The 16393-nt window shown below is 38.4% G+C and overlaps 1 protein-coding gene across 5 annotated transcripts in view; it reads right to left on the bottom strand.

Moving 5' to 3' along the window:
* NR2C1 (nuclear receptor subfamily 2 group C member 1) overlaps positions 1-16393 on the bottom strand; it is a 64006-nt gene that overhangs the window by 42658 nt on the left and 4955 nt on the right. For 3 of the 5 annotated variants that reach the window (XR_012764723.1, XM_075428082.1, XM_075428085.1), the window contains exon 2: positions 4093-4168. The exons of 1 other annotated variant lie outside the window; for it this stretch is intronic. Coding sequence is in view for 3 of the 4 variants with exons in the window: in XM_075428082.1 (XP_075284197.1) it covers positions 4093-4146 (54 nt within the window). In the remaining variant the exon portion in view is untranslated. Of the gene's footprint in view, positions 1-4092; positions 4169-4801; positions 5120-16393 lie in introns of those variants that run through there. One more of the 5 variants, XM_075428083.1, reaches the window with a different exon arrangement.

Below are 16393 nucleotides of genomic sequence, written 5' to 3'. Positions count from 1 at the left end.
AAAATTAATGAAATGCATGAAGTTGGCAAGCAGTCTATCTTGAAACAAATTTAAATCTCTCTGTGAATGCTCTCAGACACAATTTGTGCAAGTGTTTTAATAACTATCAATATTTTAAATTTTTTTCACATGCTACAGCCAAAGGTATATGTGGGAAAATATTATTCATTACATTATTTGTCAATAAAAATTAAGAAGCACAGCTGCTATAGGGCCAGACTTTTCGCAGTACAAAGGCAGTTTGTCTTCACAGAGTTTACAGATACTCTCAAACTGAAATTTTTGTCTTAAGTTCCTGAGTAACTCTCTAAACTTTTTGCAGTTCAAAAACTCTGGAACTTCCTGCAATTATGTATTAATAATAATTCCCAGTATTTACACCATTACAAAAATGCTCCTCTTCAACTGCCCCCTGCCCCCCAATGATATAGAGAATATACAGATATATCGCAGTAAAGGTACTGTTTCATAACAGGTTGAGGCTTTTTCACTCCTCCTGGATCAGCATCCTGGTTTTGCAACCACACCACCATGCAAATGCTTGTACCAGCAGAAGAAAGGAGGCACGAACACGCAGCTGGAGGCGAGTATGAGAAGGGGAAGGAGCAGTGGGTGGGTAAGACTTCCCCTTACAGCAGAAATACAAGCTACCATCAGCCTAAGCCGATTTTGCAATTTGACCCGACAAGGCATTACTTTTGGTACCACTTTCAGCTCTTATAACCTACTCACTCCTATCCCTTCAGCTTGGTAGGTGAAACTGAAACTGGTTGGTTCGTCATTTGGTGATCTGGAACAGGACACCGAAGCAGGCTGAAAGCAGCCCAGCAAACAGACAGACAGACAAAGACTATTCTTAGCACAGATCAAGGCTTCAACCCAGATCTCGGCAACACTCAGAAGCAGACGCATCAGAGCCAATGAGAGAGTGGGATTAAGCTTCTGGGGGGATCGCTTAAACTGCCAGCACCATCAAAGGACATGGTTGTCAGACTACTGCCCAAGCCATTTTTGAACACTGCTTTCTAAAAATACCCATTTTTTCATGAGTACGAGTACTTTCCACATTCAAACAATTCATCCACTTCTTTGCTTAAGTAAAAGACAAAGAAGTGTTCATTGTATAATGCTGCTGTATGCAACATTTACAGTTTGAAAGAGATAATTGCAACCACTAGAATTCTGCATCAGCCTTTCAAATGACACGTACAAGTGGTGACTGACAGGCAATCAGAGTTTTATGTGAACTTATCTTTGCTTTACAAAATAAGCTACGTATTTCCAGGACTGTTCTATGCTTGCTCCCTTAAAATGTCATGATCTGTATGTTGTGTAAGGTAAAACTGCTCTTCAACCCCATAAAATGTCAGCTTGATAGTTTTACTTCTATGCAGAATACAGTTTTTTACTGCAGTTTAAAAAAAATACTGGTAAGAATAACTGCAGTATTTGTTAAAAATTTTATTTTCTATGTGTATGACAGACTCTGTTTCAACAAATACGTAGCTTTCTTCTGTTACTGTTACCTGGCAGGACTGCGGGAACAAAGCATCACCTACTTAGTGTACCCAACCACAGATTACAGAAAGATTGCTGTGGGATCTTGACAACTTCCCTACATGAATCAGAGAATGTGATCTTGATGTAGAAATATGAACTATCTCACACTCAGCAAAAAATAATTAGCAGTTGGCAGAATTTGAGAAAAGATAAACATTGTGCAATGCTCCATATAGGCAAGGCTATAAATTTTTTTTTCTTAAATAACTTTTGCTTTTATGCAAAAAAGCCCTACATTAACAAAAACACATGTTTGTGAACATCATCACAAAATAGTTTGTGGTAATTTTGTGTTTTAAAATGCTCCATGAACAAGAATTAATATTACAAAGAAATCAAAACCTATGTCACAGAACACTTCTGACCGTTTTTTCAGTGAGACACAGGAGCACTTTCCATCCTCCTCAGAATGGCAACACCTGTCGTCTTCCTTTCATGTTCTACTCATGTAAATTCTTCTTGTCAATTCAATTAAAACTATTTCAACATTCAAGAGAATTACAAATGCTAGCAAAAATATTGCTGAAGTTCCACAGACCTTAAACTATGGTTTCCAATGCTTTACATCGTATAGGAACACCACCAAGCAATTGCAGCCGGTATGTCACAGGTAGGTAAGAATGCAAGGGATTACATGAAGCCCCCTGTCAGACCACTTTGCTTGCCAACTCCACCTTTCAGGCAGTGTGCTCATGCACGGCAAGCACCTTTGACAGTAATTTTGGCTTACGGAGTCCCACTTTGCTCTGCCCTGGGTGATGCTTTTCAGTCCTTCTAAGCATGTGGCAGGTTAGGCTGCACCTTGTACCACGTAAGGGAACTGACCCCAACTGGGAGGGAGAAGACCTTCCTCCACTATCCCGTCATTTTATTTGATCCAGTTTTGTCGCCCACACCACGACACAGAGAGCTTACATGAGCAAGACTAGCACAGTGTGAGAATAAGGAGCTAAGTGAGGACTGGGGAATGCTTAAGCCACACTGCTGCTAAGTAAGATGCAACTGTCTCAAGCACAGTAAAGCCTTGCTAAAAGACAAACCCGAATCTACACTGCTGACAGAATATCCATGAAAACTGTGAGGCTGCAGTCTCACCACGACCAGGAACAGCCCACAGCTCTCTGCAGCATCATGACTCCACCCCCTCCGCCTTCTCCCCTGCCTTCCTTTGGCTACCAGCCGTCCCCTTTGCGCTGGCTCTGGCACTCATCAAAGCCTTCTCAGACCCTGCTCCAAACACAACCCCAGCAGAAAGCCTTCCACTTGTTTTGGCTGGGTCAGCCTGCTCCTAGTGTGGAAATTAAAGAAAGTAAGAAACAGAAAAAGGACCTTCCTTCTGCCATGGCACTGAGATAGTAAGTCAGAATCACATTATGAAATTGAGAAACAACCCTCTCGATGGCTAAACACCATCATCACACCATCCTCCTTCCGGAGTGGAATGTATGCTTCAGCTAGCTTTGACCAGTCTGTAGGAAAAAAAAAAAAACCTAAACCCAAACTATGCCAAAACCAGGAAATATAGTCCTATTTAGACCTCCACAAGGAACTATATCACCAAAAAATACTCCACACTAGACACACCATTCTCACCTATAAAGAGGATGAGTGAAAGAAAACACCATACATCACACGAATCACATTTGTCCTTTGAGACAGCCTTAGCACAACTCAGATGCTACAACAATAAAAGCTGTAAGAATTTATATAGAACAGAATTAACCATCCCACCCCCCATCCTTTCTACATGAAATCAACACAGAGGAAATAAAGTTACTTGAACAGTAAGTCTAGACAAGAAACCAAAAGTGGTATTTCAAGTTAAAAAATGCTATTTATTTAAGATAAATAAGATACTGCTTCTATCTAATCTAAAGAGGTGCTAATTTTAAACAGACTATACTGTGATGAAACCTTCTAGATAAGTATACTATCATCCACACTCCCAAGCTCTCTGTGCATCTCTGGCAGTTCTCTGGCTGCCGTACACAGATTCTGTACACAGGTTACAGAAAAGGAAAACCAGAAGTTAGCAGAAACAAGAGTCCAATCTTCCTTTTGACGTATACCAAACACCAACGAATGTTTTACACTGAAGAGCACAGCAAACCTTTATTCACGAAAACAAAAATGACAACTGAAGCAATTGCTTTATTGGAAACTAAAAGCTATGTACTGACAACTCTCTGGATTGTACATTTTGTAGCAGAAAGTAAGCAAAGCAGTTCTACAACCAGAGGGATCTCTGAAGGCCACTGCAAGCCCAAAACGCAGAGCTGAACAGCTAGCCACTTACTGGAAACACTCCTAGATTTTCCTTAGCTTCTTTTCTGTGGGGCAAACTTTGGCAAGAAAGACTTTGCAGCATAACTTTAAAATGGACATAATAAGTTGTTCTAGTCTTCCATGGGAGAGTCTCTGGAACCTTTGGGTGTACTAAAAACTATTTTCTCTCAGGATTTTGGTTTTTACATATCAGTCTGTGCATTTTATTATTCAAAGTCTCTTAATCAGGACTCAAAATTTATGTACCTCTCCCATTTGCTGTTCAATAATTTGATGGCCCAGTTCCTCTATGGTTGACATGATCTTTAATCACCAGAATTCCCTGTCAAAGAAAGGAAAGAAGATGCTTAATATCTATAGCCTCAATAGTAAAAATACCTTGGGGAAAATATAGTTCACATAAGTGTATTCATAGTTGTCTGAAAGTAATATCCCTGCAGAATTTAAAATTTGATTATACTATAAAAGTAGTAATTTATTTTCTATTTGTAAACTTCTGTATCTTTTTACTTAAATAACTCACACAGAGACTTCCTATTTTTCTCCTTCTGCTTTCCCAAAGAGTAACAATATAATAAACTCCCTGTGAGAACAGAAGTTTATTACCGACCATGACATCAGCAGGGGCGTAATTAACATCTTAAAAACTGGAACACAGCCAATTTTGTTAGTGCAAATCAAGGGGGGATCAAACTTTTTCTGATGTCATAGTGATTTTTTTAGTACTAACAAGAGTGTTTCAATTTTGTAATTAATAGGACACTACTTTGGGGGTAGGAAATATACACGTTCTAAAAAAAGATGCTGTTTTGCCATCAATACTGTAGCTAGAGTGCAAGAAGTCCAAATCTTCATAAGAATTTTACAGGATTTAACAGACACTACTACATTACTGCAGCATGAATTATACAGATGTATGCCTTGTTTGTTTGAGTACCAATTTACAAATATTCACCAGGCAGTACCGTCGTGGTCTAACCCCAGCCAGCAACTAAGCACCATGCAGCCGCTTGCTCACTCCTTCCCCGCTCCAGTGAGATGGGGAGTAGAACTGGGGAAAAAAGTAAAACTCATGGCTTGAGATAAAGACAATTTAACAGGTTGTGTACTGAGCATGATGTCATATGGTATGAAATATCCCTTTGGCCAACTGTCCTGGCTGTGCTCCCTCCCAGCTTCTTGTGCACCTCTGCGCTGGCAGAGCAAGGGAGGCTGAAAAGTCCTTGACTTAATGTAAGCACTACTTAGCAACAACCAAAACATCAGTGTTTTATCAACATTATTCTCACAGTAGATCCAAACCACAGCACTATACCTGCTGCTAGGAAGGAAATTAACTCTACCCCAGTCGAAACCAGGACAAGTACTTAAAAGGAACATACACAAATTATGAAGCACCATAAACACTTAAATTTCCTGACAAAAGCAGTATTAAACCCAGTCATATCTACTACTTCTATGAACCAAGACAGTACTCTTACACTAAAGGATTTGTCTATATACTAAATTTGCTTTGTTTCAACTATACAAGGTACACAGGTTACACAGCCTTCTCACTGCAGGCAAAGTTATAAAGATGTTTAATACCGACACACATTTTTCTGTATGAACGTAAGAATAAATGCTGTCAGTACAAAGGATTTTTTTATACAGTATAAAAAATTTGTTGATTTATTTCACAAACAGGAATGGTGCTGTGTATTCATACGAAAAGTTAGAATGCTAATGGAAGTAGTTCCATTTATAGAAAGGCTCTATATATAGCTCGTTGGTTTTCACTCTTTAACTTTGCTAGAACTTCTAGGAACTATCTTCTAACCCAGTGATCTCTAAACTTTCTCAATCAACTATGCAAATAAAAATGTAACTAATTTTTCAGCTCATTCTGCTCTTGTAATTGGAAAGAGAGACTTCCCTTGACTGGGACAAGAACAGCAGGCCTTGGAAGTGTGCATAGCAGTATAGTAAGCCCTGAACAATGTGTGGAAGGGAAGACTATAGAAATATTTGGGCACTGTAGACCATTCTTAATCACCCACCAGCACGCTGCATTGTTAGTTAAGTAAGACAAAAGATGACAGACATACACATACAGCATATGAGACTGAAGCTTATGTTGAAAAGCACTGTCTCCTTAGAAGATCTAATAAATGTCAGCAGCCCGGCAGGAGCACTCTATTAACCCACTTCCGCATGAGGTGAGCTGCCGCACCATCACTATTCACAGAGCACTTAGATTTTTCAAGACAGCCAATGTGTTTTATCAAATGTTCTCTTCCTTTAAAAAAAACACTAGCAACAAAATACTGCCTTGTTCACACACACAGTGCCAGAAATTAGTACTACTGCATTAAAAATGTTTAATGTCTTAAAAGCAAATTAGAGAACTACTTAGTAAGACAGACACACTTCTGGGTAAAACAGATAAACTCTCTGCAGGGTTATTTCAAAGGAAGACCTTACTGTTTGATGACAATTTCACATACTGGAAATACTGCGCGTATGATAATTTGCCAAAAATTCAGAGTAAACTAAGTAAAACACTGAAATTCTAGTCTGATCTCAGAGCTGATCCTGCTTTGAGTGGGGCTTTGGACTAGAAACCTCCTGACGTCCATTCCCACCTGGAATACTGTACAACTCAAAAATGCACTATTTTCTTAGCTACAGGAACAACAAGAGTTGCTTGCAACTACAAAAAATCCCCAATATTTTGAAAGCAGTTTGATTTGCAAAATCTTTTGACTATCTCCTTATAGGTCTACTGTGCAGATATTTTCAAGGACACAAGAAACGATTATCTAATTTTGAAGTTTTACTTCACCGTTTGAAGTTTTACTTCACCAAGTGTCTAGCTTAAAAGAGCTATGCACAAGAAAGCTTATTTGGAGCAGTAAATCAATTTCATGGAGAATACAAGTTTTCCTGTCAGCCTTTTGAGACAGCAGTAATATCTTCCATTCTGCAATCACTGTCTCTAGCATTTTCTACATTATTTTTCTGAAACAAACTAGACTACAACAATATAATTTTCTCATCAGGAAAGCCAGATCTATAATCCCTCCCATACCAAAGTATGGTTATGACCTTCTTAATTTTAGACATATTTACCAACAGAATCTACAGCTACTTTATTTAATGCTATTCTAAAAGTCCTAGTGCTTCAGCCTGCAGAATTAGCATGTTCCAACAAGAATCCTGAATACTAATTATTACTGCTATAGCTGTGTTGCACCAACTCAGCAGCACATGGAAATGAACAATACAGTTCAGTGAAAAGAAAAGCTTAAATTACTGTTCATCTAGTAAAAGCCTGAGCTCAAATGCTGAAACTGCACAGGAAGCAAAATCTGGAAAACAACTTTTACAGAAATTGACTCAGACATGAAGAATAAAAAAAATTTCTTACCTATCATACCTGTGGCACTGCAAAATTATAATTAAAGATTCTCTTTAATGTTCTCTGCCATACAATCACTTCAAATTAACATAACACATGAATATTTTTGCTACAAACTCAGTAAATTAAAGATGGGGAGATCTGACTTCTCCAAGCCTCCATGAGTACTTTGTCCACAGTCTTAACAAGGAAGAAAGGTCTTTTAATGTTGCAGATTCATTACTACCTTATTCAAAACAATTCTGTCACCAAAAGGGCTAGCCCTAATCTATCTCTTGGCCTGAGTTTTCAACCTCTCTCCCTGTTGCCAGCACTGGTACGTCTGTGACTTCACAGCCAACAGTGAAGTTTTATTTTTGTCCATGTTAGTTCTCAGTCCAAGGAATGACTTGCACTTGCTCTATTACCATGCAAACGCCACTGCTGTACCAGTGGTGGAGGGGAACTGTAGATCACACCTTTCCACAGCAACAGAAATTTACATCATCTTAAGCCATCTGAAGTCTCCCATATTTTCCCACAGCTCTATAAAGTGTTGCAAGATGAGCCTTGGAGCTTAGACACATTTATTTTTGGATCTTACAGATGAACCTGGTGAAGAAACAAGAAAGAGAGGAGGAAAAAAAAGCAACATACAGCCAGAGGACAAAACAGGCAACACTTACGATGGTGAAGTGGCCTAGCAGAGACTTCTGGTCCACAAGCTAAAGTACTGTACAATTAGGAGATTGACAGGGATCTATCTTCTTGCCTCACCTCCTAGTTCTAGGAAGGGTATTACTTCCTAATTGTGAGAACCTTGATAGTCAAAGCTACTTTTAAAAACAATGCGACGAAAGCAGCGCAGTTATAAAAGTTCCACACACACAAGCCTATTTACAGCTAAACTTTGTATTCTCTAGCAGAAATACTCTTCAGCACAGACTTTTCAATCTCTTAGTAGTTAGCCCTCCAGTTAACAGCTATTGACCTTTTCAAGTCCCAACACAGAACTAAATGGTGTCTCATCTTTAAGATGTTGCACTTTGTGTTCTTTGAGCTTAGACTGCGTTCTCTGCCATACTGCCAAATCCTCACCAAGAGCATGGGGAGAATTTATACTGATTATGGCAGAATTCTCTATTGCTGCTAAACTGTCTGTAACAAGATCTCTTTCTTGTGAGCAAGATGAACAGCTATGAGAGAGAGAGCAGGTATTTTTACATTATTAACTCAGTGTTATCAAACAGTGCTCATAAAACACCGAAAATACTCAGCTCTCTCAAATCTGGAAATGGCCATAGGCATCCTTTATTCTTGCTGTTAGGAGCAACGTAAGCATACTCTGTTGTATTCTTTAGAGCAGTGTAAGAGGTGCTCTAAAAGAGATTCCCTGTCTTGATGATCTATTATTTTTGCAGAAATCCTAAATTAGAGATGAGAAAAAAGTAGGAAGGAATTTGGAACATAATAGCGTTACTCAACCACAACCTCCAAGACGTACTCAGCTGTAGCAGTACAGTCTAAATGCCCCCCAAATAAACAAAATTAAAGAAAACCCAAAGGGCAGTGGTAAGCAAATCCTTTGACCAACTGTTTAGAATCAAACTGCTTTAAAGGTGATGACTGTTAAATAAAAACCTAATGAAATCACAACGGACTTTGAAAGCCTGACTAGATTAATACTCCCTAAACAAGTGATGCACCTATCCCTCCCCAATCAGAAGAATTTTACTGGTCAAAAAGATTTTCTTTGAAATGTGATTCTCAGAACCAAGAAAGAGAAACCTGTGTTCACTGGAGTTACCGAACACAGCTATTTCTGAACTTGAAGAATGTCACCTCTCCATTCAAAGCACCTTCAAGGAGGTTTTTCTCAACAACTGTAATCTTTAGAGTATGACTTGTAAATGGCACCACTCTCAGAAAAAAAAAAATCCCTCAAAAAAGCGTTACAAACACTTGACTGTCCATCATTCAGGGTTTCATCCACCACTTAAGCACAGCTTTTAAGAATGCTGATTTTAACATTAGTGTTTCACTGTACACCTGACAGCACATCTTCGGAAAAAATATTCTTTTTACCTACAAGCAGTTAATAATAAAAATAGAAAAAATAAGAAGGAAACTTATCTTGAAACTGCATAAATTCTTGATCATAGTCATGAATTCACCAGCTATGAGCTTTAAGTATGAATCCCATACATCCCAATACTGTTGAGACACAGAAACCTCAGACCAAAACAAAAACTTTTCACTTGCTCATCACTTGCACTTAAGTGAGATAATTGAAGTGGCAGAAATTGTTAGTATACCTTTACAATTATAAAAAAAAAAGTTTGACTAACACAGTAACTAGGTTCTTTCCTAGATATAATTCGTATCAGTACCAACTGGTAACTGCTATATAATGAAAGAGCTATGAAAACAGTTTTTTAACTAGTTTTTAAAACAGTAATTGATGCATTAGAAGACTGTACTGTTTTTCTGCATATTCATGCATGCATTAGAACTTGGCAATCTGAGGCCTCATTTGGTTTAAGATTAATCTTCCCACTGGATTCTTTTTAGAAAACCTATCATTTGAACAAAAGGAAGGGGGTATTAGCTCTACACATTGTTGTGTTGGAAGTTTTGTCAAAGCCATCATTAAATAATAAAAATAAAAAAATATAGATACAGTCAAGTTTTTTGGCACAAAGCACCATCCTTCTGGTAAAGCCTTATTTATTTCACTGTGAATTCAGTTTTTGAGGGCACTGAGCTTGGGATGACCTGTTTTTGAGGCTATACTGTAGAGCTGTAAAGGTCTTGAGTTATAAATGGTGATAAACTCATTTATGGAGAAGCTGCAAAACTTTAATTGCTTTCACTCACAAACTTTTAAGTTTAAGAGCTCAGAGTTAAGTTAAAAACAGTCTTATTACAGGCATAAAATGTACTGGTGCATTTACACTGTTGCAACACTGCGTTTTTAAACTTCTGTTGTGAAGTGAACCTGTAAATAAAAATAAACTAAGGCTGTTTAAAATCGATAAATGCCAATATATCCCTCTGGTGACTTTTTTTTTTTAACACAGCGACTTCTTAAGATAAATGTACATCAGCCTTGATCTATGAAGTTATACTGATTATGAGGATATGATCTTTTGCTGGCTTCACTTCAGCAGGTGAAATTCCTTTGTGTACAAAAAAACCTGGGCAAATCAGCACTCCTTCGCAGTCAGTCCCACCACAGCTCTTGCTAGTGAGTAAAGCACTGATTCAAATTCTCAGAAGCAGGTGACCAGTCTGAAACACTGGTCAAACTTCAACAGCAGTAAACTTAAAACTTAACCTCAACTGCTCTTTATAAGCAGAGGCAGCATAGCTTAGAACACCATTGCTGAATTAATCCTCCATTTCATCTTCTCACGCAAAGTGTTCATGCGGATGAACTACTTCTGAATCACCAGACAGCAGTGCATTATTCTGAAGCCTGTCTTTACAATTTGTATTAAAATGCCATGCAATAAACTGCAATGTTCAGCAACTGGCTCAACAGCACCTTGGCCATCTGTATAGTATGGGTGGGATGACAGCTAGGAGTGCTGTCAGGAGTTGCACTGATGTCCTTGATTATGTATCAGAGCTCTTAAAGTAGAGATTAATCTTAATTTTCACCTGAGGAGATGGAATTTCCACAGACTTTAAGGAAAAAAAAAAATTGTAACTGATGAGTGTGTCTGATGCTTGCAAATATCACTCAGCCACATCCTAAAACAAAGGCTAATGAGAATCAGGTTCCTCCCTCGTTTACCTGACATGGCATACGTGAGGCTATGGCTCTTGTTGGTGCACAACTTCATGCACTGCAAACACATCCTTTGTAACAAGTGTAACTTGTAATTACTTACAATGCAAAAATGATACATTTTACAGGATTAGTCCCTTTTCTCATTTTTTTTAAGGTGAAATTAAAGAGTATTACTGACAAGAATTTACAGATTAATTGCACGATGTTTTCTACTTTGACACTTGTAATTTCAAGTTGCATAAACATTCAGTAGTAGGTTTCTTTGGTGAGTTGTTGCTTTATTTAACTCTGTGATCCCTAAACACGAGGGCACTAACTGACAGATCCAGTATTTGTAACAACAGTACTCTGTACTGAAATGCCTTAGCTTAAATCACCTCCAATAAACCACATGACTCTGCTCTGAAGAGCATGTATACTGGTGAAAAACCTCACCAACTTCAACACTTAAATGACAAACTTTCAGGCAGCATTTCATGCCACAGCTCAACTGCTGAAATGGCTGCAACAGGCATTCCTATCCCATTCCCCACTTTTGCTTTGTTATTTCATCTCTTCTTGTGCTGGCACTGGTATACACACAATGCTCTGAGGAGCTGGTTCGACGAACCAAACTGGCAGAAACCTCCTTCTCATTTGTAGAGTCAGCGCATAGTTTCAAAGGCAGTTTGAACAGAATTACAGCTCTCGCCTGGGGAGGAGGTCCTGCTGACCCTGACCAAGCTGTGGTGGTGTTGACCACACACTAGGACAATTCAACTCACCAAAAGACATAAAACTAACCTAGCTGAAATGCACCAAACACCCGCTGGGTAAGCACGCTGAACTAATTTACTCTGTGGTCAGATTCACTGAACCCAGGCAAAAGGGAGAGCACGTTGTTAGACAACAAGGGAGGGAGGAAAAAAAAAGGAAGAGGAACATGGTGGCAAACCTGCCTTTCCATCGCTGGTGGTGGGGAGCTGATAATTCATTCACGCGAAGCAGCAAGGCTGCCCCTTTGGGCAGTCGCTACATGTTAGGCTGTGCCTCTTGACACTGGAGACGAAGAGGCAGGACAGGCCAAGGAGAACCGGCTATCTGCAAATTCTAAGCTAACTTTGGGACAGATGTAAAAAGTTTTGTAGTTCATCTTTTGCTTACCTGAAGTATCTATGTTAGACTTCAGATCAGATATGCTTAATACTCTTTAGAGATCCCTGCACAGAATTAAGCGGAAAAAATGCTTTAGCTGTTTTTTCTTCTACTTTGTACACTCACAAATTTAGCACATTTTTCATGTTTTTAAAAGCTTCTTTTCCTGAGTTACTCCAGCCAATATTCCTAAAAGCTGAACTGTTTCACATGAAATTATGAATGTATTCTAAACTCAGAGCTACCTGAAAATGGGAAATATTCCTTAAACACTTTAGAACATACTGTCATTTCCCAGTAAAGATCTAAATAACTGTCACCACAGTCTGAGTTTTGATCTTCAAGAACTGGAAGTAATCTTCAAGGTGTTCTCATCTAATGTGAATCTTCCTGATTTCAGATATGCTTCTTTTTTTCACACTTGTCCAAACCATGCCACACACCTTCAAAGCACACATCAGGCAACATACAAGAAATGTTTTTTATTGCTACTATCGGAAAGAAATAGACTGAGTCAAATAATTGATGGTTTCTTCCTTGACAATGCTTTGTTCTCCTCCTTGACAATGCTTTGTTCTCCTTTCAAAGGCAACGAGACAAATCAAGATAAACCAAACTTTATCCAGATACTAGTTAAAGACTAATTGCATTAGTATTTCCTCTCTAAAGCTATGTAGAACAACAAAAGGGTAAGAGCTGGAATTCTAAGAGACCAGAGAACACAACATGAAAAAACCTGCACATACTTTTAGGATCTCCTTTTTAGTGTCCCACAATTAAAAGAACTGTAATAATATTACCATTATATAATTACTCCAACAGGGGTAAGGAGGAGAGCCAAAGCTCCTGCCAATACATGAAGCAGTAAGCTGCCTGCAAACACTGCCCAGTCAAATTTTACCTCATTCATATCTCACTTTGAATACTCTTGCAAAAATTTTCTTCTTCACTCACTGCTTCAAACAGCAAATCCACAGTTGCTTACAGCAATTATTGTTTAATTGCTCAATTGCTTTCCCTTTTTCACATCAGACTTCAGACCCTTGCCTTTACCTTTACCATGAAGGTTCTGAAAAATGAAGTGTTAATAAATGCTTTGTCCCATGACCATTTAGCTAATGATACGGCTCACTGCTTAAGCTCTTACTTCCTTCTACAACTTTTTGCAGATCTGCCATTAAGACTGGAAATGCTTTTTCTAAAACTCTACAAAACACACACATAACCCTCCTTTGTCTTAAGGAAGATGTGCTGCTGACAACAATGTCAAAACCAGCAACATTTAGACTGTCAACATAATTCGATCACTGCCTCTCCAACTGTCCAGTATATTCTACTTTTGTACTCTTGTATTCTCAATCTGTGACGATCCATTTGTCTCTTCTCATTAGTGGTAAATTTCTGTGGCCAGGGAAAAATATTTCTTAGAAGATACCAAACACAGTAAGGCTCTTCTGTTGCTCTAGGTACAGAGTAACACAAGTGTTAGCATCTGTATTTATACTGATTAGACCTGCTTTACAAGTATAATCACTGCAGTTGTTTTCAAAGTTATTTATCTAGTGCTTGACAGTATTACTTCCCATATAATTAAATAAACAAAAAAAAAGAAGCTCTTTAAAAACCCTTGATAAAGAAACTAACTCAGGGAGAGACAGACTTGTATATCCATCTCCTTTTCAAAACCTTAATCCCCTAGCCCAATTAGAAGCAGCATCTAAAAGCAGGCATTTTGACAAGAGACAGAAATTAGACTTCCTCTGTATTACTTACAGTGCATTTATTGCATCTCTTCGATCTTCAGACTCAAACGAAATGTAACCAGAATCTCTTTCTGTATGTAAATCCTACGTAAATATTACTAGTTTATGCCCCTAGTAAATGAGTTAGTGAGCCTTCTTGGCAGGAGGACTCAGAGTTACTTTTAAATACATCGCTATCATCAGTGTTAGCCCAAACTTGCCAGTGTTGAACCTGGCATCACTGCCAATGGTTTTCCATTGCTACTTTAGATAAGCACTCCATGAAGCACCTTGTCAGTGGAAAGCTTTCATCAACTTGCACTAATTCAACCACTCTTCTCTACTTCTTCCTCAGTTTTTATGTGTTAGAGTTTCCCCAATGTTTCAGTCAAAATAACTTAGGAAAGACTTACTTTCTAAATTGTTTTTGGCTTACTTCAACTGAAATGGGTTATGAAACATTCCCATGAGAACAGCCAGTAGATCTGAGGGTGAGTAATCAGAAGGCCTAACCTCTCCACTAGTACTGTTATACCCAGAAGACATCAGTGTTTAACTCACACCCTTCTCCGGGGACAAAAGTTATACAACTTTAATTATCCTATTAGAACATTCCTACTAATAGCATTTCAAAATATTCTACCAGTATATAGGACTTTAAAAGCAGCAGCAGGAAGAGTATTTCTTTATGTTTGGACCCTCTATTTGACAGAAATGGTGACATCTCTTGTTCTATTACATTGCACTGTTGGTATAGCTGCTCCACTATCAAGTAGCTTGATTCTGATGTAACCCCCTTTAAACGAGTAAGAAAAAACTGCATCGGTATGAAGATACAACTCAAGAAAATTCTGTCCGCCCCAGAGATCTCGAGTTTACTTTTAAAAAAAAAGTCATAACCCTGGCCAGTGTAGCTCTACTAGTGTAAAAACGATGTAAAATTTAAGTAGATCAACTCACCCTGTTGGCACTGTCAAATCTGTATGTATGGAATGCACAGTGATTCTGGTAATGACTATGCACATGTATGGAATGTGTGTTAATAGAGGGGTCTTTCTTAGATTAAATCCACCTACAGAAGATCAGATGCACATTTGAACTAATAAAATTACATACAAACTTTCTAGATACTTTTGAGGTATAGGCATGTTAACTAGCTATGACTGCAGAAATTATTGTTAATTTTCTGTTCTTATATCACGCTAAAGAGAAACACAGGAAGATCAACATGACTTTAGGAAAGCTTTCCATTATATTAACCTTTTAAGCTAACTGAAAGAGTATTCCCTCTTAGAAGAAACTGTCTTAATCTCTCTATAATCATACTGCTTCAGTAGTAAATGATTTCAACAGATCTCAGAAAATAAGCTAAGGATATGCTATTTTAGCTCAGGTCATCACACTGGGCTTACAGCTGCTCTGTACCTTAAAGTGGAAACTAGTCCTCATTTCCATTCTCAGAATCATCATGTACTAACTAAGAATTCAGCATAACCTGTGCCAAACTTGTTTAATAAATACCTACACATAAAATAGAAAGCATTTAACAATCCCTCTATGATTACAAGTGTCAGAGTAACTCTGGGGGTTCTGTTACTTGTTTTAAGCACTAAGATTTCTAAATACTTCTGAACAGTATTCTGCAATGCTTTATAGTTAATAAATTAAGCCAAGGAATCCAAACACATTTGTGAAACAAATGACACTACTCTGCTCAATGCTGCATACAAGATGAGCCCAATGAGCTATTCTTGGATTATTGTTCTATAAACCATATTGCTCAAGATGGTAGAACAGCTGGCAGACTTAAAGAAGTAACAGTGTCTTTATCAATGAACTAAGGAATATCTATGTGACTCGACACCTAGTTAGATACCGTTTATTAAATTTGCATGACATCAAGATTTAGAGAGTACATATGCAAGAGACAGATAACCACAAGAAACTGAAGGAGCTAAACCTGCAGGCAAGCAAAGCAAGAAGTGACACTTGTAAAAGTGTAAAGGAATAATTAAAAGGCAAACAACAATAAAGAGATGCATTTGCAGGCATGCCTGTAAAATTAATTTAGAATCATTGCTCTCATTGCTTTTTCATGTAAGCGAGTGCTACAGTGGGAGGAGAGATGAGAAAACAGAATTGCTAGGATAATTTTCAGGAGATGGCTGAGTCATTCTTAGAGTCTGGGCCACCAAAGGGACAGTCTCACTTTTAGCCCTGGGTGCCTGTTGGTTTAATCACACTATCTCTAGACCCTGCCTGAGCAGCTACTGAACTGATTCATCTCACCAGCCCCACAAACAACGGGGGAAAGGAAGACGAAAGAATGCCAAGCAGGTGTCTGCAAGGCGAGTCCACTCGCATGAGCACTAGCTACATGCCAGAGCTAGGTAAGGAGACAGCCATTTCATCAGGTCACACTGCCCTGCGTGATGTCAGCCACAGCCTGCACCTCCTCCACCTGAAGCTTGCAAAGTCCTGCAATGGCGCAGGAAC

Source organism: Opisthocomus hoazin, chromosome 8 (assembly GCF_030867145.1).
Source record: "Opisthocomus hoazin isolate bOpiHoa1 chromosome 8, bOpiHoa1.hap1, whole genome shotgun sequence".
In the NCBI taxonomy this organism is placed as follows: Eukaryota; Metazoa; Chordata; class Aves; order Opisthocomiformes; family Opisthocomidae; genus Opisthocomus; species Opisthocomus hoazin.
This window is presented reverse-complemented; position numbering and strand designations above follow the sequence as displayed.